Here is a 27,873-nt window from a genome sequence, read left to right as displayed (position 1 = left end):
GGGGACATTTGTTTCTGATCCTTTAAGGCTGACATTGAAAATGAAATCATTTGGACAGAATACTTAGAAGAATCCCTATCAACCCACTGAGTTACTATTTCAGTCAGCTGTTTTTATATATATATGATTTGTAGTTTACACAGGTCAACGATCTGTGGATCAGCACAACGATTCATGGGTGGATTTTCCCTTTAGTAAAGGGTTGCTCACACTCCAACCAGCAGGTGGCAGTAGTTTAAACACCCTGTTCCTGACAGAGAGCCTGAAAAGCCAAAAGGGGCATCGAAGAAAAGAGACTAGATATGATTAAAGAATAGATTAAAAAATATATATAAATATCAAAAATATGGCAAGGCTAAGACTAAAAGTATACTCAAGTTAGAAATTCAAAAGAAATGGCAGGAAGAGCGGGACAGAGGGAATTAGGTTTACTATACTATACTATAGTATTTAAAGAAATATGAGAAATGAGAGGAAACAAAAATAGAAAGGAGGAAGAATTTATGTCAAGGATAAGGTTCGGTCACAGCGGTCTAAAAAGTACATTAAAAATAATGAATATAAATGCTACGGGTAGATGTGAAATACTGTGGACTACAGAAAACGGTGGAGCGTGTGTTTTATACTGTTCTAGATACCAACAAAAGAGACCAAAGGATTCACGTGACACTAGGTCTTAGTGAAATGTTACAGAAGAGCTCGGGTGATGTTTGTTACAGGGCTATTTTCAGAATTTTAGAAAACAGGAATTATTAGGAGAATATTAAGTATTAGTGCAGTAAGCGTTCTGACACACTCCAATGCAGAAGGGGGCGGCAATGTACCTACAGGCTTGTGTGTCACCCCCCCCAGCAATAAAGAAGAAGACGAATTCGTGCTAGAAAAGCAAGCAAACAGCGCGGTGGTGAGGTGTACCGCCGCCTGCAAGTGAAAATTTGATTGCAAATGCTAGCTAACTGCTTGACAGTTTGTTGTTGTTATGGATTTTACAAATTGCCAAAACTAGTTTCGGGATTTTATCGTACCCCGCTTAAAGGAATTGGAGTCGTCCTGCGGAAAAGGTAATGTAACGTTAGTTTGTTACCTAACGCTTTGTTGAGTATTGCTAACTAGCTAGTTTAGCTAGTTAGAGCAGCTCTTCTATCAAATCGCTAGTAGAGTTACCCGGCTAATGTTAACACACGGGTTGAGAGTCCTGCTGACGATAAAATGTTTCAACATTACTTTACGTTTGTGCCTTTCAACATATCAAATGATACGTTCCTGACTGTAAATATAAATTGTAAGTATTTGGACAGTAACACAATTTTTGTAATTGTGCCTCTGTACACCACCACAATGGATTTGAAATGAAGCCATCAAGATTTGATTTGTAACTTTCTGCTTTAATTCAAGAGGTTTAATAAAAATACCGCATTTATTGTGTAGGAATTACAGCCGCTTTTGTACATAGTCCCTCCATTCAGAGGTTCATAAAAGTAATTGGTCAAACCAACATTGTTACAACTATAAGGGTTATTTTTAATACTTGGATAAAAACCTCCACAGTCATTGACTCCCTGAAGTCTGGAACCCATTGACGTCACCAAATGCTGAGTTTCCTTCCTTGAGATGCTTCACCAGGCCTTTACTGCAGCTGCCCTCAGTTGCTTCTTTTTTGTGGGTCTTTCTGCCCTCAGGTTTGTCTTCAGGAAGGGAAAAGCATGCTCAATTGATTTGAGGTCAGGTGGCTGACTAGGCCATTGAAGAGTATTCCAGTTCTTTGCCTTTAGAAGCTCTTTGAGTTGCTTTCGCAGCATGTTTTAGGTCATCATCTATCTGTACAGTGAAGCACCGTCCTATAAGTTTTGCAGCATTTGGCTGAATCTGAGCAGAGTATAGCCCTGTACACTTCAGAATTCATCCTGCTACTTTTATCAGCAGTCACATCATCAGTAAACACCAGTGACCCAGTTCCATTAGCAGCTATACATGCCCATGCCATTTACACTCAAATTCAGTGCATTAAGTTTTCATGATGCATTTAGAGCTCATAAGAAACCAAATACTACCTAAGTACATGTGAGAAAAGTGACTTTCTGAAGTCTTAATCTCATGATTTTAAAGCTCACTTTCTTTCTTTCTTCCTGCAGTATTTGACATTCACTCAGCTGGAGTTGCTGTGACATGATGTACTCAAACAGGTCTGAGCACAGTCACAGGCGACAGTATGGTGACAGAAGTTCAAGGCAGTGGGAAGACTATGACGACAGATGGGAAGAAAGGCGTGAACCTCACAGAGATGTACCACGTGATTCCTATCATAAATATGGTGGTGATGGACACACCAGCACAGAGAGAACAAACAGAAGTAGAGAGTACAGTGACTCACCTAAGAGGCCGTACAATAAAGAATCAGTGAGCAGAGACTGGAGCAGAAAGAGCCCAGTGAGAAAACACATGTCTTCACCTGATTGGGATGCTGCTGAAAATAAAAGGGGAAGGTTTACAGAGGATGATGAAGACGATTACAGATACAGGCGTGAGCCTGAGGATAAAACATACAGTCAGTCACCAGATGGTTTTTCACATTTACATGTACCCAAGGATTTTAAACACACACTACCACAGGAAGAGGATTTCAAATACAGGAAAACATCTCAAGACTCCAGACAAAGGCATCGGCATGAGGAGTTTACCTACAGGCAACAGCATGATGATTACAGACTATTGTCTGGATATTATAAAGATAGAGATCGTAGTGAAAGGAGCTGGGACCGTTCAGAGGAGAGGACACGATCAAAAGAGCACTCTACAAAGGTGAGGCAAAATAGACACGTTGTGAACCTGAGCGTTAACATTGTGACAACGCAGTTTTGTCTTTCAAATCCTTATCTGTTTTATCTTATTTGTCAGCTCTTTTGTGGTTTTCTTTGGGTTTTTTTGTTCGTTTTTTTTTTTTTTTAATTCCTATATTCAACAGAGCTGTGGCAAACCCAGAGAGAGGGATGACAGTCCTTCCAAAGATCATGAGGATCATCATCAAAATAGAACAAGGTTTCCATTGAACGAATCTAGTGGACAGGTGGGTTGGTTTCACAGATTGTTTAATATGCTACATATATCTTTTTCAAACAAGAGACCACAGATAATAGTTCCATAAACTATGGTTTTCTTCTGTGTGTTTCCTATCAGTCTTTTGAGAGTGATGTCACCAATCAAAGTCCTACTGTTCCTGAGCAGAAGTCAACCAAGGGTTTCCAGCGTTTCCTCGATGTGCTCAACAAGGGTGTCAATGTCGCCATGCTCACCAAGATAGTAACTCAGACCTCTCCGGAAGTCAATGATGAACCAATTTCTCCAGTTTCTTTCATAAACGGTGCAGATCGTCTGTGGTCTCCCAGTTCTGCAGGGAGGCACCAAGAAAGCCACCAAAATAACTGCCACTGGAGTGAGATCAAAGGATCCCAGAGACCAGCTTCACCGCAGCCTCGTCACAGGTCCTTCAGCCCAAAGGGATGCTCCCTGTCTGATGAAAAGTCTCTGCAAAGGAGTGACGGAGGACAAAACTTCGACAGCCAAAACAGTAGATCCAGGTCTCCATCAGTGGTGGGAAAGATAACCCTGACCCCTGAGGATGAGCACAAGCAAAGGCAAATGCAAGATGTTCTGCAGGCCATTGGCATGGATTTGGGATCTGAGGAACTGGGCCAAATGTCTCATCGAATCCAGGAGCGGTTATACGGAAAAAAGGAGAGTGACCAGGGCCGCCATTGTAGAGGAAGTAGGGAAGGGGACACAAGGCAAGCATTTTCTCCGAGGCGTCGAAGTAGATCGTCATCATCAAGCAGATCTAATTTCAGCTCTTTGACTCAGGACACTTACATGAAAAAAGACTCATGTGGTGCTCAGAGGGATGTAACAGAGATAAATCAGTTACAGGTACATCAAGCTGTTGAATATGGCCAGAATGGCAGCAGTAGTTCTTTACAGGACAGTGAAAAATGTGAAACTAACTCCCAGGAAAGCACTGCTGCATTGCGCACATTTTCTCCAAATACCACATACAGTTTATCCGAACCACCCCTTACACATGTGATGCCGATGTACTCTCCAGTGAACTGTTCACCGCTGCCCTACCCAGCTCTGCCTCCAGCTCTGCCTCCTAACTTGCCCCGTGTTGGATCTGGGCTTTTCCTGCCTCGCCTACCTCCCTTCCTCCCATACCCACATATCCCACCTCTGAACATCTTTCCAGCAGTACTCACTCAAACAAGGCATCTACTCCCACAACACATTAGTAATCCTCAGTCAACCTTTATTAACCTACCAAATACAAACCCAATTCAGCCGCTGAACACAACACAAAAATCAAAAACCCCATCAAGGCCCCGATGTTTGCAGGTCATTGAAACCAAACAACCTGGATGACGACAGTTGCATTGGGTAAAAATCTGACTTTAGAACTGACTGATAGAGTGGAACAAATATCTTCTCCCTCTGGAGAATAGTAGACAATATTCATAGAGTTAGCAGATGGGCCTTCAGCGTGTCCTGTTGTAACTACAAATCAAATGTTTGAACATCAATCAGAGAAAATCAACACCGAACATTTGCAATCAACCTGTCCTGCAGCAACATAAAGTAATGCCAAAAATGATGAAAGCAAGACCAACAATTAAATTATTAACAGTAGTTAGTTCACAAAACTTTCAGGTGGTGATGGAGCTGCGTCCATTACCCAGTCTGTCCTTGTACCCATAGCACAATATCATGCTAAAGAAAAACACAGTGTGCAGAAAATGTTTTTTTTTTTTTTTAATTGATTTCTGAAACTGTTGTCATCTTAATTTTATCATTCAAAATTAGTTTAACACAATAATTTGCTGCATTATAATTTTTGTTGAAATTACATTTGTTTGCAAATGTCTTATTGTAGGATACAGCCGTTACCCTTACGGAATGCACCATAGTCCAGTGTACAGAATGTGCTTTACACTTAAACTTGCCAGCTTAGAAAACTGTTATGTACATATTTGAATTACATAATAAATACAATGATTCTAAGTAAATGGTGAAGAGCTATTTAATTGCACCAATAGTCCTTTTTTATTTATTTTTTTTTTTTCTCCAAAGAAGCAAAAAATGGATGGGACTGTCATGTCCAAAAGTCGAAATGTCAGTTTGTGGTACTTGGCAGGCTGCACAGTACATTGTTATTGTCATGAACCACTACACAGTACAGAAATCTACAGCATCCGAAAAGGACACGTAAGAATGGTGTAAAACGCCACAGCATGGTTTGGAAAATGAATGGTTGTGTGTCTCATTTCATATATCCATTCAAGCAGGGTAATGGCACAATGCATATATTATCTGCGTGTAGAATTTATTGCTACCATCCTTACAACAGTTGGCCTGGGTTCACTTCACCGCATCATCTAAAATCCTTGCGAATGAAGTGCCCTCGAGCAAGACAAATAGTCCCTGCTGGCAAGCTAGAAACAGAAGAACTGATGGTGAAGGTGTAACCAGATGCAACGTCTGATAATGCTTAGGAGACAGTTTACAAAGAACGACTTTGTAAGATTTTGCTGACTTTTTAAAAATCTAATCATCACATTTGGTTGCAGGCAAAGTTGCCCTGTCATTGACACTATTAAGCAGGTCCAGATTTTACATCCCACTGAACAGGGTCAAGTGCTAAGCCTCCAGTTGCTTCAGTCGTTTTAGTATATAGTTGTTATTTTCTTATTAATTTATCATTAAGTAATGATTGAACTCTCTACGTACAAAGGAGAAGGACATGTTTATGTACATCATTAGGTTTTTGTCAGAGGTGAGTGGAAATGAGAACAAGTCAACTCTAATCATGGGATGTAGCTGGTCGCAGTGTGTACTCCGTCCAGCAGGCGGCGCTGCTACTATCTAGTTTTCATCTCCACCGAAGCACTGACAGCTCCCCTGCCCCCTCTGTTCTTCAGTATTCAAGCATTCTTTTAACATCAACGGTTGTCCTTGTCTACTACTGAAACTTATTAAATCCTAGTTTTGGCATTTCACTGTCCAAGAACTACGTTTTCTGACTAACACAAGCCTAAAATTAACATGTTTTTTTTTCCCCACGGTGCGACTGAAGAAGGGGTCGTGTGAGCAACCATAGTAGGTAAACAGTCAGTTAGCAGCCAAGCTATGCTACCTAAACAGGATTTAGTCAGTTTTACTGTGTTTGGTCCATGATTTGCCAAACTACGGAGATTATACCATGTTATAATGCCATTTAGGCATTTTGGCTTATTAAACCCTGGCGTTCTTTCCTCAACAGTAGTCGACATGCAACTAAGTTAACGTCAGGGTTACTGAAAGATTATTGATAACAGTCTCTAGGTGAGGGCTTGTTCACTTTGTGACCACATTTTGTTTCTATTGAGTAAAAAGGTAGTTGCTCTATGGTCAGTACAGGAACTACAGGTCTGCAAACAGGTCATTGCTAATCCACATTCATTTCTCCACACTGTTTCTACTTTACAGAGTGTACACACTTCACAAACTATGCGAGGCTGAACAATGAATCCACCTGACTGGGAAGATGCTTTTCGAAGACTGCAGAGATGTCTGGACCCAATAAACAGTGGTGTTAACAACAGCATGGGAAATGCCTTCAGTACTAATAATTACTGTGACACTTACTACGAACACTCAAGATACACTGTTGATGAACCACACAACAGCACGGGAGTGAATGTGGGATGGGAGGAACTCAGTCTCCCCTCCAGTAACTTTTACAATAAGGAGTCAGAAGGCGAGGACCCGGATGGAGACCTGCTGGAAATAGATGAGGAGGATTCAGAGCTGGCAAGAAAACGGAAAGAGCTTAGAGAGATAGAGGAGCAAATAATGCTTAAGAAGGCTGCCATTGCCTTGAAAAAAGTTGAACCAATTATGAAGAAGACAAGACCACTAGGCCTTTCGTGTAATGAACAGTCAGCTACATGCAAAGGTGAAACTCTTCGAGACAGAGTGAATTTAATTTTGCTGCAACGACATTCTCTCAGCTTTCTGTCAAAGGTGATTAGTAATAGTCGTAGATTGATCAGGTAATCAGTCAGCTGTTTGAGACCGTGAGGTTACGTTGAGAAAACACTGTATTGCTTCCTCTATGTCTGCTCAGGTCCGGTCACCCAAAAAGAGAACAAACTCATCTAGCCTGAGCAGAGATGGTAAGCTGCTTGAAGAGCATCCCCTGAAACTGAGAGTGAAGGCACTAATGAAGCAGAGATGTTGTGACCCCTGTGTACAACCAACAAACACGGAGGTTTGTGGGTTTTTTTTAATAAACACCATTACGTAATGAAATCAACTCTTATCTACTATTCACTACTTACCGTATAGTGCAGCACAAGCTACATAGTTGTGCTTTCCAGTTAATTGCATTTATTTTCATCTATAGTGCCCCTATAGATCATAATTATCACGATTATTATTATTATTTTAACTTATATTTGTTTTATTATACTGTTATGACAATTTATTAAATCTTTTTAGAAAATAGCCACCACTTTCACCACTTTTAAATTTAATAATTTAATCAATAAAACTTAAGATACACAAGAACTAAAGAGAGAAAAAACAAAATGACATATGAAACAAGTGTTTTGTTGAATATAATTCAAATTGGATTAATAATCATTAATCATCAAATTTATCAATCCATTGATCAGTTGTTATACCTGCTTAGCCCTTAAAGAGCCAAATTTATTGTTGGGGAAAAAAATTCCGTTTTTAGTTAAACTTAATTTCACGTTGGTTCAAATTAAAATACAAATGGACAGATATTGCCATATGTTACAAAATCTGTCAGATCTGTCGAGCTTACACTGTAAGATCTATAACAGTTGACATCACAAATTCCTTTGAAAATTACTGAATTTTTTTCCCAGTAAAAACCAAGAAAAATTATGAGATTGGACAGGGTTTAATTATCAGACATATACACATTGAGATAATGCTGTGATAATTAGTTGTTTTCAGAATTACCCACCACATAAAAATACCATAACTCCATCATTGTGCTTCTACATAAAGCTAGATGAATAAATCAGCCGATATATATCTGCCAAAAATGGTTTATTGCAGAAAGATTGGTATCGGTGTTAATGTTTAGCAATAAGTAACAAGAAATGTCAGTAAGAAAATGCCCAAGGATACAGTGGGGTCCAAAAGTCTGAGACCACTTTCCCATTTGGACCCCAATGTGTGTTTGAGGTAGAAACCCTATCCAGCGAAGTCCATCAGAGTGTCCTATCCTTCAATGTACTATATATGTATATATTTTACTGTGTGGTGTCACTGCACTGTGTGTCTTGAGATTGTGGTGCGACTTGGAATTTTATATTGTGGCTTCAGTTCAGTCATTATCCTGAAAACCTTCTCCCAAAGCAATGCCAGTGGCCTCAATACTTGCATATCAATCTTGCTATTTTATGAGTGTCGGCCTTTGTATGAGGTTCTGGCAAGGGTCCTGAGGGTGCCTGTGGCAGAAAAGTAGACAGTCAGTGTGATGGAAATCTTGTGAGCTGCTGGTAAAAGTTTCAGGATAGCCAGATGTCTTAAGCGGAAGCATTTACTAGGGATGAGATTTTTTTTTCTTTTTTCCCCGATTAATCTGGAATTCCAGATCTTTCGACCTGAAAATGTGACCCATGTTTTTATATTCTCCTGCTTTTTTGTCCTTTGCCAATTGCATCCCTAATTTATTGAAGCTCGATGCATCGAAGACAAAAGAGATGAGCAATAACCGTTAACACTGTGTAATGCACACCCAATTCTGAAGGTCCTGTCCTCCTATCAGGGTGTATTTAAACCCAGACTAAACTCACATAACAATTACCACCTCCAAATAAGGATGTTCTTCATGTGCCACAACACTTACCCATACATGTCTGAAGATTCTGCTGGGCACCAAATCCTACACAATGAATTACGCTCACCTATGCCACGTGGTATAAGGAATTTCGAGGGAATACAGTCTGTGCCTGAGCCTGTGTTATGACCATTCCCTCTCTAGACAGGAGTCTCGGTCCACGATATCTTTATGACCCTGGATGTTGTGCCAACTCCTATTGGGAATTGGGCAATCTGGATTCTACAGCTATTCTAGTGACAATGAATGAACAATGAACTACTGCTCATTGGGCTTGCTTATAAGTGACCTGTGGAAACACTGCCCAATACTACCTGAAGACCTAAAGAAGGAAAAATTCATTCACAGTCAGACATGGTTGTACAGTTAACATTGTTCAACCTGTTTCTAGGATGGCATGATTTGGTGAAAAAGTCATTTTGCGATTACTGTGGACAATATTGCGATTTGCAATTGCTGTATAATAAACAAATGGTATCATGAGTCTACTTTCTTGGTTATCAAGGAAAATGCACAGATTACTGATAATTTTGATATGTGTATTTCTCAACTCAAACTTCTGTACAAACTTAAATGGATCATCGTCTGAAATCCCTCTTTGCTAACAGTGTACATGGGCGCCATGTCTCTTGCCAAGTAGTAGGTTATGGAGACTGTGATTTCTTTATAAATCCGTGAGGACTTGTCATATGGCGTAACACTCAAACACATCTGTTATTGTGTTCTGTTTGGCTTACAGGCTGCAGGGTTTTCCCTGGGTTTCTGGAGGGCTTAAGCGCTGTGATAGATTGGGTGTTAATGTTTTTTCAGCCTGTCTTTTTGAGCTCATCATCTGTGACAGGTGTAATTCTTGGCTCTTTGACAGCTGGACTGGCCCTGCATTGGTGGGCCGGTGGACCGTAAAAAGATCTATAAACTTTTTACTGGCCCTGTCTGTCATTTTATCAGCAATCTCTGTGTGTCTGTCATTTGGGGTGCACGTCATGACTGGTCATGAATTCATTTCCTCTGTGGCAGCAGAACATGTTAAACTGGCCTTCAGAAACGCTTGCAGGTTATACTGGAATAACCAAACGCTTTTAAGGCTGATTAACTCCGAAAGACTCGCTATAGATGGACTGGAAACATTATAATAAGACTACAAATAAACGATAATGCAACATTCCGCAAAAGACTGTAGTTACACTGCTACTCTCTCCATTCAAAAATAATATATTTTGTGATGAATGAACACATAATTGTCTGGTCACGATATACATGACAGCCCCCACTTTTTTAAACCTAAGTTTCAGAAAAAAAATGATTTTCTTGTATTGGGGCCAATACGGCATCCTTTGTCTCCAGAGCGGTAGACTCTCAGCATAGTTTTTTTTGTTCATTCAGTTAAGACTCTGCGCAAAAATGCTTAGGCACTACACCTAAGTCTTATAATGGCAGGGGGAAATCCTGAGCTGGCTTTCAGCTGTCTCTTTAATAGTCAGGGCTTTCACTGTCACGCATTCAACATACTTTTCTCTTTGCTGTTTAAGGTGCTAGACATTTTACATCGTACCTCTTTCTGCTCAGTGTCACTGAGCTTGACTGCACACTGGATAGTCATGTGACCAGACACTAAACAGGCTTCACTGCCTAAACAGAGACTGTAGTATTTGTAATTTTCCTGTGAATCCCAAGGCTGTCAATAAAAAGGAAAATTTTAAACACAAAAAAAAGAAAAGAACACTTGAGCTACATCATAATATTTTGATAAGAAAAATTATCAAAATAGCAGATGTAATGGTGCTTGATATCGTGATGTAATCCAACAGTGTAGTCAAGATTTCTTTACAAACAGTTCATAAGACCTCCTCCTAAATTAAAAAAGTAATCGCATTGTTGAATTTAATGGTGCTACATTAGCTTGCTTTGATCAACTGCAACACATCGTAATACTTTTCTCCCTGGATATAAAATCCTGCTTCGGTTGAACCTTGTACCTTGAATGAGACCACACCTCAAGGCTTGCTCGGGTTTAGTCATAGGGATTATTATTTTAACAATAAGTGATGTCTATGTATATCTGACCTTTCCCAGGTCCCTGATGTCACACCGCCTCCCAGCCAAAGTGTTGCTTCACCAACCAAAGGGGAGAACAGCGACAACAAAGGTTTCCAGCGCTTCCTCAGTGTGCTGAACAAAGGTGTGGACATCGACTTGCTCAGCAGGATTGTCAATGATGACAGTGAGGATCTTGCTTTAGGTGAGGAGCTCCTAAACATTCAGCCACCTGCTGTGGAGAACAAGCCAGAGCCGGGCGAGAGCCAGCGATCAAACAGTGGAGCTTCCCTGCTGGACCCCAGTCGGGCCAGCAGTGGAGAAAGTGAGACTGAGGCATTGATTACAGAGAGATCCCACAACGAGAGACTCTCCCTGCCTGATGAGGAAAAGAAGACTGACGGAGGAGACGACTCTTTTGGCTCTAGTAGTCGATCAAAGTCTCCTCCAGCAGTGAAAAAGAAGAAGCAGAAAGAAGAAGAAAAACCAAAGGTGGATGAGCAGCGTGAACAGCTACAGAACATTCTTAAAACTCTGGGGTTGAGCCTGGAAGTGGAGGAGATGAGCAAACTAGCAGACCGGACTCAGGAGAGGCTGTATGGAAAGAAACATGAAGGCAGATGGGGGGCTGAAAGCAGAGGGGAGCACGAGAGTCACCGGAAAGGCACCCACAGACATTACAGGAACTCCTCCTCCTCCTCTTCCTCCTCCTCCGCCTACTCCTCCTCCTCCTCCTCCTCTACCTCAAGATCGACCTCTAGGAGCTTTAGTACCAGCCCCTCTCGCCTTTGCAGCTCTCACAGCAGAGACTCAAAACGAAGAAGAGCATCTGAACGCAGCTGCTCAGGAAGCAGAAGCAGAGATGGACTAACACTTCATGACGGTAACCAGGACAGCAAGGAAGCACAGAGGCCCAGGGATGTAGACAAAGACAGAAAAGACTCCAAACAGATCTCTACATATCATCATCCATATCCACAAGAACAAACTTATTCCTATTCCCACCCTGCTGCTATTTCGGCATTTCCAGATTACAGTTTGTCCCAGTACTCCCAGTACACTGCCTACTGCACTGGCACTTACAGTGCTGCTACAAATTCTTACTCGGCATTTACTCAGGGTGCCATTCCTCCCCCTCTTGATTCCAGCCAGTATCCTTATCCACAGAACAGCGACCTTTACTTTCCTGGCTCTGTAGTGGCACCTAACATGGTTTACCCTCATCATGATCCCTTTGAGGACATTAATTTACTTGTGAATCCAGACCTGTCCAAGAGTGAAGGCCAGATTGGATCAGCTGGCTGTCGCTACCTGCGGGTCATCAGCACTAAACAGTCAACCACTCGGAGCTGTCTAAAAGAACTCACAAAAGGTCACAAGAGGAAGGGAAAATACATAAGGAAGTGTCGTGTATGGTTTCAAAAGTTAAAAGAGAGAAATAGACAACAAAAATTGGCAGCAAAAAGAGCAAAACAGAGTAAAGACTCTGCAGGGAAGGTGGAGGCTTCACGGGGTGATGAAGATGACTCAGAAACCGGGCAGTCAAAAGAGGAAAAAATACAGCCAACAGAGGAAGAAATAAAGGTGAACCTGAGGAAAAAGGTTAGTGGAGGACTAATCCATTTCATTTAGGAGGTGAAGTTTTTGTCCTGTTCATCTATACGTCTTGTAGCAGGATATCTCAGATATATTTATAGATATATTTCAGATTTCACTGAAATTTGCTAGAAAGTTGGGTCATGAGCCATGCAGTGATACATTTAATTTGTGGATTCAGGAGTTTTTAAAAGGAATTCACAATATTTCAGACTGGGGAAACATTTTTTGCTATTTTCTGATAAAGCACTGCACCTACTTCACAAATTAACATGATTGTTTATGAGAATGTGTGTTTTGAGACATATCCAGATCCTCCTGCAGATAAAAAACAAATATCATTATTTTTAGCCATGCTGGCAGCGTCAGACTTTCGGTTTGTCCACCACTTTGGTCCAGACTGAAATATCCCCATAACTATTGGATGGATTGCGAAGGAATTTTGTACAAACATTCATGGTGTCCTGAGGATGAATCCTGGTGACTTTGGTGAACCTCATACCTTGGTTTCAAATAACTGCCAAACTACCATCATTCCCATCAGCATCAGCTATGCTCTGTATAGCATGTGCAGCATGTTAGCATTTCGCTGAGACTACAGCCTCTCTTTGCCGCTGTCATGGCTGTAGACACTCAGTCAATCTATATACACTCCGTGAACACTCTATTAGGTACACCTGTATAATCTAACAAAACCTGAACATTAGAGGCACCATAAAAGTAGACTTTATGGCAGAACAGTTGTATTGGGTTGCATTAGACTGTACAGGCGTACCTTATGAATTTGATAGGGCCAATGTATTTGCCCATGATAGGACAAATGTATGCAAATTCACATGAAATAATCAAATTGATGTTCAGTGCAATGAACTGTGCTTCACTCTGTTCTGATATCCTCAGAATCATGAATTTGGACAACAGAATTTTGTAAAAACAATATGATCATAATCACAGTATAATTCCAGTGACAGTCTGTAAGTGATAATATTGAATTATTACCCAATGCAAGCGTAGCGCAGCGTTGTGCTCAGATTCCTCTCTGGTTACGGTTGTTTTAATACCAACTTAATCATAAATCCCTCTATTCAAGATTTTCTTTTCCTTTTTTAGCTTGAAGCATTTAACCAGAAGGTGAAGAAACAAGTCACACAGACAGCCAACCCCCTAACCTCTCAAACTGGTTAAAGTAAGTAAACCTAAGTGTGAGAACAGTGTGTGTCTTCGTTAGAGAACTGGAAACCGATAAATGATACTGTTTGGGACTGGTTGTGTTTTGTACTCATCAAATGAAATGTTAGCTTTCACTGGCGTAATATTTTACCAGTATCCATAATAATACACATTTAACATGCATTATGTACACTATAGTAATATTATACTCCACTTTAGGGGTAAAAACAAGAAAGCCATCAGAGAATATCTTCCTCGTCCTTACTGAAATCCTATTGCAATATAGAATTAAATCTCCATAACAATGAGATTACAATGTCTGAAATGGATAGTGTTTTTGAATTGAACTCTTTTTGAACTATATGATGATTGAAATGGAAATTTGTTTGCAAATTAGGTGTCATTTGGTCTCATGTGTTCATAAGTTTTTTTTCTTCTTTTTCTGTAGATCTGTAGCGTGTCAAGACTGTCTTAAATCTGAATCTGCCGTGATCCCTGACAGACCATGTGGGCCTGATGTTCAACACACAAAAAATTATTTACACATGCAGTTCATAGCCTAACAGGAACATTATGAATTTAAGTCATATTTCCAGATTTGTGTTGAATGTGTCTTGAACTCCAACAAGTAAAAGGATATCTTCTTCAAAAGAATATTTTTGTGCAATTTATTGCCAATTGGCAAGCAAGGTTTTGCTCACTTCAGCCCTTCATTTCTGTGTATCTGACTACTTTGTAACTCTGTTACACTAATGTTCTCTTGGTACTGCATAAATTTGATTAAGCAAAATCTTTTTTGTTGGCTGTGTCTTAATTTGATGAGGAAATATATATATTTTTTAGTCAAGTGTTAAGCCTGTAAAATGCATTCACCCACTAATGGCTGTTCCCACACTGATTAAAGAAGTCTTTAAAAAATGGGAGATGATGTATGCTGTTGACACACACTGTCATGATTTTTTTCAACAAAAGTTGGCTTGAATTTTTGTCATTTATGAATTATGAAAAATCGCCCATTAGAGGATCCCAGTGACTTTTGTTGATCCTTTTACTTTTCATCTGGCGCCACCAACCGGTATGAATTTCCACGTCTGACACTTTAATTTCATAAGATACCTCAAAAAATAATGAATTTGTTAGCATAATGCTAAATATACTGTGAACTCAGCACTGACATATCATTAGCTTTGAAGTTGGTGTGGTGAACCTTCCAGTTCAAAATTTAAGTTCCATGCTTTTTATTGTTGTCATTTCTATTTGTATAAATGAAATCTTGTTTTTTATGGACTGTTTGGACTAACAGTTGTTTATCTACAAATCTAGAAGACAGAGCAACACTAGTATTCATTCGGAGATGTGTTTCTGTCCACCTGGGGATTTATTGTCCAATAATCCCCTCTCTTTTAGCTCTGTTTTTGGTCTCTACCAGCTCCTGAGGGAAGTATCTGTCTTTTCAGCTGTATTCAGCTCTAATATAGCATTGAGCTCAAAGTAGAGCTTTGGAAGATAAAGGACAGCTAAGCCTGAGCTGCTGAAAAATGTACAGTAGATAAATCTCTTATAAACCATTTTGGGTCAGCAGAGCCTTTTCTTAGCCACCACTCTTTTTTTTTTACCCATGATTTGATTTGGACACACACCAAAATCCATTTTTTAAAAATTATTTGGCTGCTTAACAGTCAGCTGTTCAATTATATTTTCTGCAAAGTAATTTTTTGGTTCCAAGCAGTTCTTTCAAGGAACTTTCCCTGATAACCAAGAACTGGTTATCAACTCAACTAACTAAACTCAAACTAAAATAAATGCTTCAAAGCTTTGTTTCACCAAAATTAGGTACCTGAAAATAAGGCATTACTGTTTTATATCTTAACATGAAGGTCTAATTGCTGAATCAAAGCTGTTGCCACCTTTCCAGGAATACATGCCGCATTGTCCTCAGTGGTAGCCATGCCCCTGTCCACTGATGGTAATAACAGTTTTTCATTCATACAATTTTTTTTTCATAGCATAAATTATCATTATTATATTTTTTAAACTGTTATGAGTACCAAGTAGTATCTATTGTTGATTGGCTAATGCAGTGTGCTGATCTCAGGGCTAGTGAATGCTGCTGCCTGTAGTACACCAGTAAATGAAAAAATTACATGCAAGTATGTGTCAATAACATTTATTCATACAGTGGACTATCCTCAGTGTGACATGGTAACACACTCGTAGTGGGATGCACACTAGGCTGTCTTTTTACATTGTAAAGTGGAATTCAGGCCACAAGCATTTTTCCTTTTTTACTAGAATCAAACGCATTAGCAGCTGAGTAGCTGCTAATAACAGCACTACAGCAGATATAAATGCACTGCTAGAAACAAACAAATATAGATCTGGCTTGCAACTCAGTGTGCAGTTAAACTTTTAACAATAACATCCAAATTTTAACTGCAAAGTCGAATAAGGGCTTTGAACAAAACAAGAACAAGACCTTCCGAATAAATTACTCAAGTAGTCACGCAGTCTTTGCAGCACTATAAATCGGAGCACCATCATCTGTGATGTTGCCCTTGTTGATGCTGTTTTATAAATAGAAGAGTGGTTTGAGCATCGATCTTTAAAGTTCATCTTTCTCCTCTCCTTGACAGTAGCACGCTGCCCTCTGGCTGTTCATGTAGGGTCTGCAGCCAAGGGTCCACACTGTGTTGAACAAGGTGTCTGCTACAGTTTCACATGCTGAGGAGAGAAAGCGAAAGAGACAAGGATGAAAGTAGTACAGTATGCTTTATTTTTATTGTAGTGAATTATTAAAGATGACAAGCCGAATGGTGCTGAGAAATGTGAAAGGGGTTCGCCTCGAATAAAATAAAGGTTAGAGGTTACTGACCTTCAACCTTTGACACAAAACCGAGGCTCTTCTTGAGGTCAGAACAGATGCCATGGAGGCACCAGCGGAACTTGGAGTCGCAGCGGTACTTGTTGGAGCCACAGGTGTCGTAACACATATCCAGCTGATTGCAACACTTGGTCATGGCAGGGATGCCCATGTCCATCTGGCACACAACAAAGGTGGTCAAGTGGTGGCGGTGGTGGTGGGGGTGGGTGGGGGGGTATGCAATTGTGGGGAGGTCACAGGTGCTTAGTTTTGCTTACGACTAAAGACTGATCATACATATCAGCCAAATGTAGACTTTTCTGGATATTTGGACATTTTAGGGGCAGTATGAAAATAATTTTGGGGAGTGGGGGACTTTAAAATAAAGCTCCAATACATGTCTTGCTTTTTAAAAAGTCAAACAAGTTTTAGCCACCTTCCCCACCCCAATCATTTTTGTACAGCCCCTTTGGAAGATAGATTCAGCTTTTTGTATCAGTATTGATTACATTTTCAAATGCATTTGCCCTGAATAGTCAGAAGAAGCATACCCCTTCTGGAACAGGAAGTCCAAAGAAGTAAGAGCTACATCCATTAGGCTCTGGCATCTGGTATCCAGCACGAGGAAGAGGAGCTTTACCTGAGAGAGGAAGCAAAGCGAAGTATCAGATGTAGCTCATGTTTCACAACAGGCCAGAAAAATGTGCTGGATTCTGTTTGATAACCACGTGGGTTTCAAAGCAGATCCATGTTAGCACATAGAGAAACAAAGGTTACTAATTTGGTTAATATCCACTGGCATGATATTTGACACATTCCCTAGTCACCACATGAAACCTCTCCTATCATGCTGGGTTCACAGTCCATTTGCAGACCCACTCCCAGATGATAACGATGATAAGTGGGAGGTTACAGTATCAGCCTGACTAAATCCTATTAAGTATCTTTAAGTATGAGCGTATGGTAAAGTATGTTTAAATTATTGCATTTTAATCTAAATGGGCAATTTCCAGACAGTAACCACTTAAGTTTATGGGGTGATATGAACGCATTATCTATTAAGTACAATATACTTTTATTTATCTCACTAAATGATTTATCAAAGAGCAACAGAGGAGCATTTGTGTAGAAACAGATTATCCATTGCATGTACTCTTAATAAATCACCTATCCTGAGCAATGATGTAATTGATGTATGTAGTTTTTAAATTTTAATAATATAGCTAATATCAACATTATCGTCTGGTTAAATCAAAAAAAAATGTGAATGTTTAAACCACATTTAAAACCAAATTTAAATGAGAATATGCTTCACTTCTACATCTTAATCACTGGACATAAAAAAAAGAATATATAAATTGGCAATTCTGATATAAGATTTTAATGTCTCCCCTTATAGTACGAAACACATATGTTAAAAGCTGAGAGTCTCTGGTCTAAAGTGCATTCAAATGAAGATTCATATTGTGAAAAATCTGTCAGTTAAAAGGCTGTCATTGGATTAGACCCATGTATGCTTTGCACATGTAATTTTGGGTTAGAAGATGCTGATTGTTGACTGTTTTTTGCTAATATTCAATATCTATAAATGTGGCAATTTTCAGTCCAAAAAAGATAAAGTATTGTGTTTCCCCCAAGAATTTTATCGTTTGAAACAGCATCAGCTGGACCATAGTGAAACGCTTTATGTGAGTTAAACCAGGAACAGAAGATTTTTCCAAGAGGAAACTATATTACACATTTCTGGCTTTCAGTTCAGATGAAATTCCAAAAAAACAAAAAACAAAAAGATATATCAGTGCCAGACCACATTGACTGATAAAAGGTCAATATCAGTATAATTTTAACTTGAGACCATTCTGCATGATGCCACTTTTCTGTCTAACAGACTTACCATATCTACAGCGGTATTGGCACACCCCATCACGTCCGCCCATGAATTCTAGCACCGAGTCAAAGTACCCGCCGACGGCCTCAAAGCCGCCTCTGAGAGAGTTCAGTCCCCACTCTTCATTCTCGTCCTCCGCCTGCGTGCCATGAGGGGCCTGGCCTGGTGGTGGTGGTGGTGCTGCTGCTGCTGAGTCCTCAGCCTCCTGACAGACACTACTGTGGATGAACAGACCCAGCAGGAGCAGTAGGGGAGCAAGAAGCGCCCAGCGGGTCATCCTGAAGCTCGGACAGCTCAGTACGAACAGAGTTAGACTTGAGAGACTGAGGGGGGAACACAAACACACTCAATACTGAAACTGTCTGCGTGACCTGAACTTTGAGCCAGACACAGGGACGGCCTCATATGTGGAGGAACAAAGTCCAGCTTCTATCTTGTCTTTTTAACATGTCTGAGCTTTTATCATTCTCGCTGATTGATGAGTGTGTGCGTGTTTGTTCACCGTTAAACCAAAGGGATTCAATTACATTTTAATCCCATTCACTTTAGACATGATCTCTCGTGACATTAGCATTGAGTAAAAACCAGATTTGCTATAACATTAGAAAGCATTGCCCCTGTGCCCTGCTGTCTGGTTCTGAAAAGTGTCTTTGTGGGAGGAGAAATGTTGTCAATTATAGTCTGGACAAAAGGGGGGGGGCTTCCTCGGAGGCTTTGTCCCCAAATCTCTGCCAGTGTCCCCCAATCTTAAGGTGTTTCATTCATTCACAGGGAAAAACGGTTGGCAAATGAAGATAATTGTAATGTGGTCAATCATGGGACAACAGAAAACTTTTTTGAAAAATCCCCAACACTTGATTTTGTAAACTTGACACTTTTTGGGCTAAACTTGAGAAATTTCAACCAGTGAGCGAGTGAGTTTTTCAAGAGCAACATAACAGCAAATCATTAAAAAAACACAACAGTCACCACATGCACAACCATCGGTTTGGAGCCTGACAGTCACACCAATCTGGCTTTTTTGTATTTTTAAAAAAAAAATTCATTCAGCATGAAATAATTTTCATTATGCACAAAGAACATGCGCAATTCACATTGGAGAATACAACAATAATAAACAGAAAATAACCACTTAACACAGGAGAGGCAAAGACAGGAGAATCAAGAAAAGGCTACAAAAGCAGAAGGCACGGATTAAAACAAACACTTAACATACTCATCAAAATAACAGTGACTGAGAGCTGTGTAGAGTTTGGTTGAGTCTCCTTCCATTTGCATAGGTGGATGTCATATTTACCAACTAATATTATAGGCCCCTTTCACAGCAGACATTTAGACCTGTCATAGCAGGAAAAGCACAGGTGTCAATAATAACATTAGCAATGGCTCTATTCCAAGTCAAGTGTTCCAGTAAGTCATGACAGTGTAACAGCATGCGCAATATTGTGGTGGGACCCTGAAAGTGAAGCAGCTAAATGACATTGAGTCATCATTCATTTTATTATTATTACCTCCGCCCTTGATGGAGGTTTTCGCTCTCTGAGTGCAATTTCTAATATCTTGCCTATTTTACAAAAAAAAAAAACTGTTCCCAGAGAGGTCTGTGGATTATCCAGAGTAACTGGGACAAATGTTGCTTTTGAATTTTACAAATCTTGTTGTTTTTAATCCTTTGAGCAGCACAAATCAAAAAAACCAAACATTTTAGGAGCTAAAACACTGGTATGGTGCATTCACAGCAGCTTCCCGTCGGTGGTGAATTTAAAATAAAACAGATATAAAGGATGTTGATTTGGATTCAGTGATTTATTATTTCAGCCACAGTTTGCCCCTCTGGCGTTTTCTCCACCTCAATTTGTGGAAACCCTGAGATAAATGATTTCCCTTTTCATGATGATTTGGAACAAAGTCTTTTCAGAGTAAGTGAATTGCGTGGGTTGACTGGATGAAACATTAGATGGATGTGGTGAGATGCTGCAGCTGCAGCAGGATGTTCTCTGTGTGGACCTGGAAGATTCCACGTTGCTATGTTGTGTGTCCGGTTGCATCATTTGAACATGAAACAAAGTCTCGACCGGTGAATAAAGCCAAGTTTTCACATTTTCACGCGACGATTTCTGTCAAAGAAACATATCCAGCGACGATTGTCTTCCACGTGACTTCAACCAAAGACCTTCTGCCTCCGACCAAACAACTTTCAGCATGGAAGATGTAAGATTTAAGGCTTTTAGAGATTTTGCCATTGAGTCTAACGGAAGCCTTAAAATATGCAGCCAATGTGAATTAAAAGTGGTTTGTGGGGTGATATTAACGAAATATGAGAAAGTCTGAGCAAAGGAAACCCTGCAAAAAACGTCCGAACACAGTTTTAGTGAAGAAACCCAATCGCGACAAACAAGCTCAGATATTTCTGAAAAATATTCCCACGTATTGTTATTCCTTTGGCTTTATGAATAGATAGTTACTTAGAATAATCAGCCTTTAAGAAAAACCATAGGCTTTGTCCAAACTAAATACTAGGTCTGTAAAAAATGAATTATTTTAATCTGAAAAAATAAATGAATAAATAAATAAAAATCACCAGAATTTGACTAATTGAATTAAGGGTAATAATGTAGGTCCATTTGCTGGGGTTGGTCAGACCAGGGCTGGATTAACCCACCAGAAGGGCCAAGGGCAAAAATAGGTATGGGCCTCTATTGAACCCTGCTCTGCTGTGTGTTGTGTATGTATTAGTAGTTAATAATTAACAAGTATTTTGTGGTAACTTGATTAAACACAAATTCATGAGTGAAGTGCACAATGTAAAAACAATATCAAGTGAAATATTAAAGCTATGAAGCTAGATTTGAGCTCAGGGCCCCTCTGCAAGACGGGGCCTCACAGTCATTGCAGCTGTTGTCTTGAGGCCCCTGCCAGTTCCGTTTAAATGTGCTTCAGTGGTACGTTCGATGTCAATAACCTAATTTGCAAAGTTACCACAAACTAACTGCTGCATGTTAAACCTAGAGCCTTCTGGGGCCTAAGGGGCAGTTGCCTGCTATGCACTGTGGGTAATCCAGCCAGTTTTATCATTCTGCTGAGGCTTCATCAGCTTCCTTACATTTATGCATTAAAGTGATTAGAGGTAGAGAGTAACTAAGTACATTTAATCAAGTATGGCTCTTAAGTTCAGTGCTGAGGTTCTTGTACTTTACTTGAGAATTTCCATTTTATGTTACTCTTACTTGTACTGCACTACATTTATTTTGAAGCTTTTAGCCACTAGTTACTTTGCAGATTCAGATAAAAGAATATGCTCAGCAAATTAATTATGATGTATTACTATAGTATGTAAAGTAGTGAAAATGGGCCACACATTTACCAGCCCCTTCCACCACTGAACCAATTAACCAAGATTTACATAAAGAACAATGAAATAACCACGTAACCGGCAATAATGCCCTCCTTTATATCTTAACATAATTAACGCAAATATATCGAAAATATTTTCTCTTCCAGCCCTATGTGTGCTTTGGCATATTGTGAAGGTGTGAAGCTTGAGCACATTTCTTACGCACTTGTACTTAGTTATTTCCAGCAGATTCAGAGTATAGGAGAAATTTTGGGGCAGTGAATGGCTAAATATTGTATGTTACTTTTTTCCGTCAACTGTTAAATTTGAATGCAGTTCCATTAATTCTATATCACTTGTTGCTTTCACCTTAATGGAAGGTTTTTCTAACGTGTGTGTGTTGTTGCAGTGCTGCGAGCCTGTTCACTCGGAGGAGAATACCCGCCGCAGGAAGAGGAGGATCACCCAGCTTCAGGAAAAGCCTGCAGGCTGCTGTAACGAGGTAAACTCTTACTTTTAGTGTCTTGGATACATTGCACACTGATAATGACGGTACCTCAATGAATAGAAATTAATCTTAAATGAATTACACCTGTATATACTCATTTTGGCCACTGAGTGAAAACATTGTCATTGTACCTGTAAACCTCTGTAAAATGGACAGAACCTGTGAGGAGTCTTTTAATTTGACAGTCAGTTTTTTGCGGTGTATCAGATTTAAATTCACTGTTTAAGCTAATTTATTGTTAAAAGTCTGACAGAGCCTGACATCTCTCCAAGAAAAACCACATGCACCTCACCTCCTACAGGTCCAAGATTTCATCCCCAGGCCGTAGACTTCAAGCCCTACTCCTGACCTCCCCCAGGTCCTGGGTTTGACTCCCCAGCCTTCCACCGCTACTCCTGAACTTGTACAGGTCCAAGAAGTCACCCTCAAGCCTGAACCATCAACTGCTTCTCCACACCTCCCCCAGGTCCAGGATTTGATCTCCACTCCCCAGGCCTCGACTCCTAAACTGAGCCCTGCTGGTGTCTGGGCGCACGTTGTCCTGCAGAGTGAGATTCCTCTGCCGATCCATGGTTACTCGGTAGAAGAGTATCAGAAGATCTACCGCTCTCTGGTGGATCAGATGCTGAGGTATGTTTGTATGTTGCAAAATTAACAAAACTGCTAAATCGCTGTGACTTGGCAAAGAGTGGTGGACATGTTCCCCCCTTTGGAATGTAAATTGTGATTGATAATGAATTCTGCTTTATTTTTGTCCAAGAATCACAGCTTTATTGAAATCATCATCAAACCGTGGCACTCGATTTTCAAAACATGATTTTAATGACATTCATCTTTTTATTTATTCATCTTTTTTTTCATTTATTTATTTTGTCTTCCACCCTTCATAGGTACAAAACTGGGCGTCCTCGGCCATACAGTCTCTAAAGCAGCACCTGTTGGAGAAACTGAACCATCCACGAGTCACCATACAAGAGGGAACCGATGGACTCCTGACAGTGGTTGAATCACATGAAGAAGGAATCTATCCACCTCTTATAGATGTGGACATCTCAGGCGAACCAGACCCTCAGGAGCCCTGTAGGAAAAAAGCAAAGATAAACTCAATGTAGTGATTCTAATGCATGAAATAGCTGTAAAGTATATGAAATCATATTGATCAAATACCTTTACTTAAACAAAAACCGAAAACAGTTGTTAAATTACATCATAGTTAATCCAGATTATTCTCAGAGAAATCCAATTCAGTGTCACAAATAGTCCAATGTAGTGAGTAGAACTTGAACGCAGCCTGAGCCTCCATCTCCATCTTACAAACACCTACAATCCAGAACCCAACCGCAGCTTCTACCACCAAGCTGCCCCTCACTCTCCACCTACAGCAGCTACCAGCTGCATCTAGCCTCTGCCTTCAGAAAGCACCATCCTCCACCTGCCGCCTTTGCTGCCTGCACACACGACCTTAGAAACAGACAAAACCAAACCTTCTCATTTCAACATGCATCAGTCCTGATTTTGCCATGTGCAAACTTTCAAGTATTTGGGAATGGCCCCACTTTTCCATCAACGTCTTCCAGGGTCGGGCCCAGCCTCATTTGCTGCCATTACCATCTGACAGCCAACTCCGTCTCCAGCCTCTCGCCTCCACTCGCAGCCTCCAGCAGCAGACTGCAACTTGAATGTCAGCCTATAGCTTCTGAAAACCAGTTGCCCCATCCTCACCTGAAACCTGCAGCTTCTGCCTGTGCAGATACCAGCACCACCTGTAGTGTCTTCCAGCCATCTACAGTCTACACATGAAGCCGTAGCTAACAAGCACCACCCAGTGTGCCCATGATCCAGCATCCATCTCTTGATCCAGCTTTCACCTAAAGCCCCTTTAGCCAGTCTCTGGTGCTCTTCCAGCTACTGCCGCCAATATTTAGCATACAGCATCAGGTTCCACCCCAGTCTTTGCCTGAGTGCTTCAGCAGTTTTAGGAAAGCAAGCAACAGCACCACCTTCCACCTAAAACTTCCAGGGGCCGATTGCAGCACCAGTCTGTGCCTACAGCCCCTGACAGCCGGCCTCGACTCGACTTCCACCTGCAGCTACTGCCGTAAGATGACATTTTATAACAGTTTAATATGATACCTTGAATATACTATTTTACTTGTTGTACTAATATGGTGATGTTGGTTTTTTACAACCTTGCTTTTCTCAGGATCAAAGCACCAGCATCCAACTTCAGTCTTTGTCAGCCAGCCTCTGCTTCAGCCTCCACCTGAAGCTTCATATATGATGAAGCCAGCAAAAGCCCCACCCTCCAACTAGAGCCTCACAGAGGGCCGATTGCAGCCTCAGCCTCTGAATGAATCTGCTGAAATATCATGATTTGACTTTTGATGTTTTTAATAACAAGCATATTGTACAGTTTAACTGTGTTTTAACCTTTTAACCTGGCCTTTCACAGTACCTCAGTACCAGTGCAGCTCCACTCACAGCCTGAAACCTCTGCTAAGAATCTGCAGCAACTCATCAGCCATCCTCTTTACCAGACCCCCACCTGCTCCTTCAACCCTCAGCCCCCAACTACAGCCTCATCCTCCACCTGCAGTATGACAATTAGTAAGATGACATTAAGTGACGAGTGTCTCTTTAAACCACAGTTTACAGGAAAACTTGGATGTGTAAGGAATGTGGTTTTACTTGTTTCATTTATAGTATGTGCTGATCTTTGCTGACTACAACTTTGTTTTCTCAGGCCCTCAGTACGTGCATCCGGCTAAAGAGACGTTTGCAAACCGGTCTCTGCTCCAGCCGCCTCCTCCTCCTGCCAGTCTTATCCCCAGCCTCTGCCTAAGGCCTCTGAAGGACTGCTGCACCCGCAGCCACTGCATACAGCCTTTGGCATTCAGCCTTAGCTTCCATCTGCAGCTACTGCATGTGAGCTAACATTCAGCAACAAGAATATCTTTAAAACACAGTCAAAACATAAATGGAGGGTGAATACCTTGAACGACGCAATTGTATTTGTTTAACTCGGTTTCAGTGCAGCCGCAACCTCCACCTGTTCCAGCCAGCTCTAGCCACAGCTTCCTGCCTCCCCAGCCACAGCAGCAATCCTCAGCCTCCACCTGCAGCTACTGCCTGTAAGTTGCAGCCCAAGCCCTTCCCTTTAAGGCAAGGCGAGTCAAGTTTATTTGTGTATTAGATTTAAACAAGGCAATTCAACGTGGTTTACATAAGGTATCAGGTATTAAGCCAAAGTATAAAAGAAACACAAGGCAACCTAAAAAGTCACATATAAATAGCATTTAAAAGAGTCAAATAAAACAAGATAAAAATAGGCTAAAATAGAATACACACATTAAACAACAGAATAAAAGTTACAGCGTAGCTACAGTGCAGCATAGGACATGAACAGTGGTCTCTGGCATCCAGCTGCAGCCTAATCCTTTTTCTGACTATTTAGAGCCACCAGTCTCAGCCACAGCCTCCATGTGCATCTTCAGGATCCAAAAAGCCAAGTCCAGGACCAGCGTCCCTTTGCAGTCTCTAACAGCCAGCAGCCAACTGAGATAAAAATAAAGATAAACTCACTATGTAATCTCACAGGTTAATTATTTATGAAGAATTTAGTTTTGTCGAAAAATTCCTTTATTTGTTCAAATTAAGTATTTAAACATGTTAAAATTTTCCTAACTGTTTTGTAAAATAAATTGTTAACACTGATCATGCATCAAGGACAATTTTTTGCAAATACAGGATGAACAACACATTCATATAAGAACGTATGAATGCTGTGCAACAATTGATCTGAGATAGGGTCTACATTTTAAAATATTACTTAATTCTCAGTGTTTTGGTCGCTCTTACCTCCACCTTCAGCCTTTGCTGGCTGCACACGACCTCGAAAACAGACAAAACCAAACATTCTCATTTCAACATCCATCAGTCCTATTTTGCCATGTGCAAACTCTCAAGTATTTGGCAATGGCCCCACTTTTCCATCAACGTTTTCCAGGGTCGGGCACAGCCTCATTTGCTGCCATTACCATCTGACAGCCAACTCCATCTCCAGCCTCTCGCCTCCGCCCGCAGCCTCAAGCAGCAAACTGCAACTTGAACATCTGCCTACAGCGTCTGACAACCAGTTGCCCCATCCTCATCTGAAACCTGCAGCTTCTACCAGCACCACCTGTAGTGTCTGCCAGCATCTACAGCCACAGTCTACGTGAGGCTGTAGCCAACAAGCCCCCCCCCAAGAGTCGGCATGCAAGTTTATGCTCTCAGCTCAGGCTCCAGCCTCGGTTATATCGCCTTCCAAGATATAACCCCACCCTCCCATTGAAGCCTTCCATTAGCCTTCCTGTAACCTCAGCCTCCACCTCCAGCTGTTGTCTGAAAGCTCAAACATCTGCCGAAGATGTCAGATAAAACCCCTGCTGACCATCTAAAACCACATATAAGCCAGCCTCTTTACCAGACCCCACCTGCTCCTTCAACACTCAGCCTCCGACTCTATGGTTTGAGAGAGGTTCATGTACAACTAGACACTAAAAATATTATGTAAAATTTTAAATAAATAAATTTTTTGTCTTATTTAGAGTTTTATTGGTTTTGTTCTGTTATATTTTGACTGTTTTACCAAAGAAAAAACTGTTCCCAGTGAGGTCTGTGGATTATCCAGAGTAAATGGGACATTGTTGCTTTTTGATTTTAGAAAATGTTGTTGTTTTTAATTCTTAGAGCAGCACAAATGAAATTGAATCCACTTTTTCTGTATTGAGGTGGTTGCAGACCTGTCAGAGACAGATTTCCTAAACCATTGAAATAAAACCACATTTTCTCCACATGACTTGATACAACTAAAGGTAAATGAGAAAATACGGTTTATTAGCTCCGCTAAGGAGGTTATATTTTCACTTGTCGCTGTTTGTTGGTTGATTTGTTTATTTTTCAGCAGGATTATGCAAAAAGTACTGAACCGATTTGCAGTGAACTTGGTGGAGGGGCAAGGGAAGAACCCATTAAATTTTGGGGCAGATCCAGATCATTTACTAGGAATTTTAATTTGTTTTTTTCCTCTGAAGCCTGGTGTACGGTGTATGTTGTTTGACATTGGCCTTGACATAGGTCTGCGCATTTTCTAGTAACTACTGGGACATTTCAAAATGTCTTCAGTGAAGAGGAAGGCATATTAACAGAGAAATTATTTGAGCTGTAATTTATCTTTGAGAAGAAAGAATATCTGCATTAAAAAAAACAAGGAGGAGAAGTCCTTACCCAGAGCTACATCACAAAAGGACAAAAAAAGTTATGTTGTACTGTTGTAATGTAAAATCAGTAACAGTAAGTACTTGTGATAACCTCAAAGTCAGTTTCTTTGACTTTATGACAAAAAAGGATATGGAGAAGATATGGAGAAAGCAAAAGCTTCTTAAAGTCGCAGAACTACACACTGCATTGAGGGGTACTTGGTTTAATCAGTGCTTAAAGGACCAGTGTATAAGATTTAGTGGCATCTAGCGGTGATGTTGCAGATTGCAACCAACTGAATACCCCGAGCGAGTAGGCGAACCTACGGTGGCCTTCAGGT

The 27,873-nt window shown here is 40.6% G+C and overlaps 3 protein-coding genes across 5 annotated transcripts; 2 read left to right on the top strand and 1 right to left on the bottom strand.

Moving 5' to 3' along the window:
• Nucleotides 1-154: 154 nt before the first annotated feature.
• On the top strand, nt 155-4,770 carry LOC120800146 (cyclin-dependent kinase 12-like). Its single transcript, XM_040146004.1, has 4 exons — nt 155-1,061; nt 2,133-2,799; nt 2,963-3,064; nt 3,175-4,770. Exons 2-4 carry the CDS (start codon nt 2,167-2,169, stop codon nt 4,408-4,410), a joined length of 1,971 nt encoding a protein of 656 aa, XP_040001938.1. The 5' UTR covers nt 155-1,061; nt 2,133-2,166; the 3' UTR covers nt 4,411-4,770.
• A 1,172-nt stretch (nt 4,771-5,942) lies between these two features.
• LOC120800979 (uncharacterized protein DDB_G0271670-like) lies at nt 5,943-14,589 on the top strand. Of its 3 annotated transcripts, none has more exons than XM_040147509.1 (6): nt 5,943-6,141; nt 6,511-7,047; nt 7,151-7,294; nt 10,976-12,538; nt 13,643-13,718; nt 14,151-14,589. In XM_040147509.1, exons 2-5 carry the CDS (start codon nt 6,547-6,549, stop codon nt 13,715-13,717), a joined length of 2,283 nt encoding a protein of 760 aa, XP_040003443.1. In that variant the 5' UTR covers nt 5,943-6,141; nt 6,511-6,546; the 3' UTR covers nt 13,718; nt 14,151-14,589. The 3 variants fall into 3 exon arrangements, with proteins under 3 accessions (XP_040003443.1, XP_040003442.1, XP_040003444.1); XM_040147508.1 differs by having other exon boundaries at nt 5,943-6,145; XM_040147510.1 differs by lacking the exon at nt 5,943-6,141 and having other exon boundaries at nt 6,835-6,979.
• A 1,282-nt stretch (nt 14,590-15,871) lies between these two features.
• On the bottom strand, nt 15,872-18,830 carry LOC120800392 (group XIIB secretory phospholipase A2-like protein). Its single transcript, XM_040146468.1, has 4 exons — nt 18,457-18,830; nt 17,114-17,202; nt 16,575-16,740; nt 15,872-16,423 (listed from the first exon to the last, which is right to left on the bottom strand). The coding sequence occupies exons 1-4, from the start codon at nt 18,725-18,727 to the stop codon at nt 16,305-16,307; spliced, it is 645 nt and encodes a 214-aa protein (XP_040002402.1). The 5' UTR covers nt 18,728-18,830; the 3' UTR covers nt 15,872-16,304.
• Between the last annotated feature and the right edge of the window lie 9,043 nt (nt 18,831-27,873).

The sequence above is a fragment of the Xiphias gladius genome, chromosome 15 (genome assembly GCF_016859285.1).
Source record: "Xiphias gladius isolate SHS-SW01 ecotype Sanya breed wild chromosome 15, ASM1685928v1, whole genome shotgun sequence".
In the NCBI taxonomy this organism is placed as follows: Eukaryota; Metazoa; Chordata; class Actinopteri; order Istiophoriformes; family Xiphiidae; genus Xiphias; species Xiphias gladius.
The sequence above is the reverse complement of the archived record's forward strand: the minus strand, read 5'-3'. Positions and strand labels throughout refer to the sequence as shown.

What these genes read in the sequence shown, in the direction of transcription:
- LOC120800146 (XM_040146004.1), top strand. Translation starts at nt 2,167, where the DNA reads ATGATGTACTCAAACAGGTCTGAGCACAGTCACAGGCGACAGTATGGT. An exon ending in CAAAAGAGCACTCTACAAAG is followed by an intron (nt 2,800 to 2,962) that starts GTGAGGCAAAAT and finishes TATATTCAACAG; the next exon opens with AGCTGTGGCAAACCCAGAGA. An exon ending in TGAACGAATCTAGTGGACAG is followed by an intron (nt 3,065 to 3,174) that starts GTGGGTTGGTTT and finishes GTTTCCTATCAG; the next exon opens with TCTTTTGAGAGTGATGTCAC.
- LOC120800979 (XM_040147509.1), top strand. Translation starts at nt 6,547, where the DNA reads ATGAATCCACCTGACTGGGAAGATGCTTTTCGAAGACTGCAGAGATGT. An exon ending in TACAACCAACAAACACGGAG is followed by an intron (nt 7,295 to 10,975) that starts GTTTGTGGGTTT and finishes GACCTTTCCCAG; the next exon opens with GTCCCTGATGTCACACCGCC. An exon ending in AGGTGAACCTGAGGAAAAAG is followed by an intron (nt 12,539 to 13,642) that starts GTTAGTGGAGGA and finishes TTCCTTTTTTAG; the next exon opens with CTTGAAGCATTTAACCAGAA.
- LOC120800392 (XM_040146468.1), bottom strand. Translation starts at nt 18,727, where the DNA reads ATGACCCGCTGGGCGCTTCTTGCTCCCCTACTGCTCCTGCTGGGTCTG. An exon ending in CCAATACCGCTGTAGATATG is followed by an intron (nt 17,203 to 18,456) that starts GTAAGTCTGTTA and finishes TTCCTCTCTCAG; the next exon opens with GTAAAGCTCCTCTTCCTCGT. An exon ending in GACTTCCTGTTCCAGAAGGG is followed by an intron (nt 16,741 to 17,113) that starts GTATGCTTCTTC and finishes GTTGTGTGCCAG; the next exon opens with ATGGACATGGGCATCCCTGC.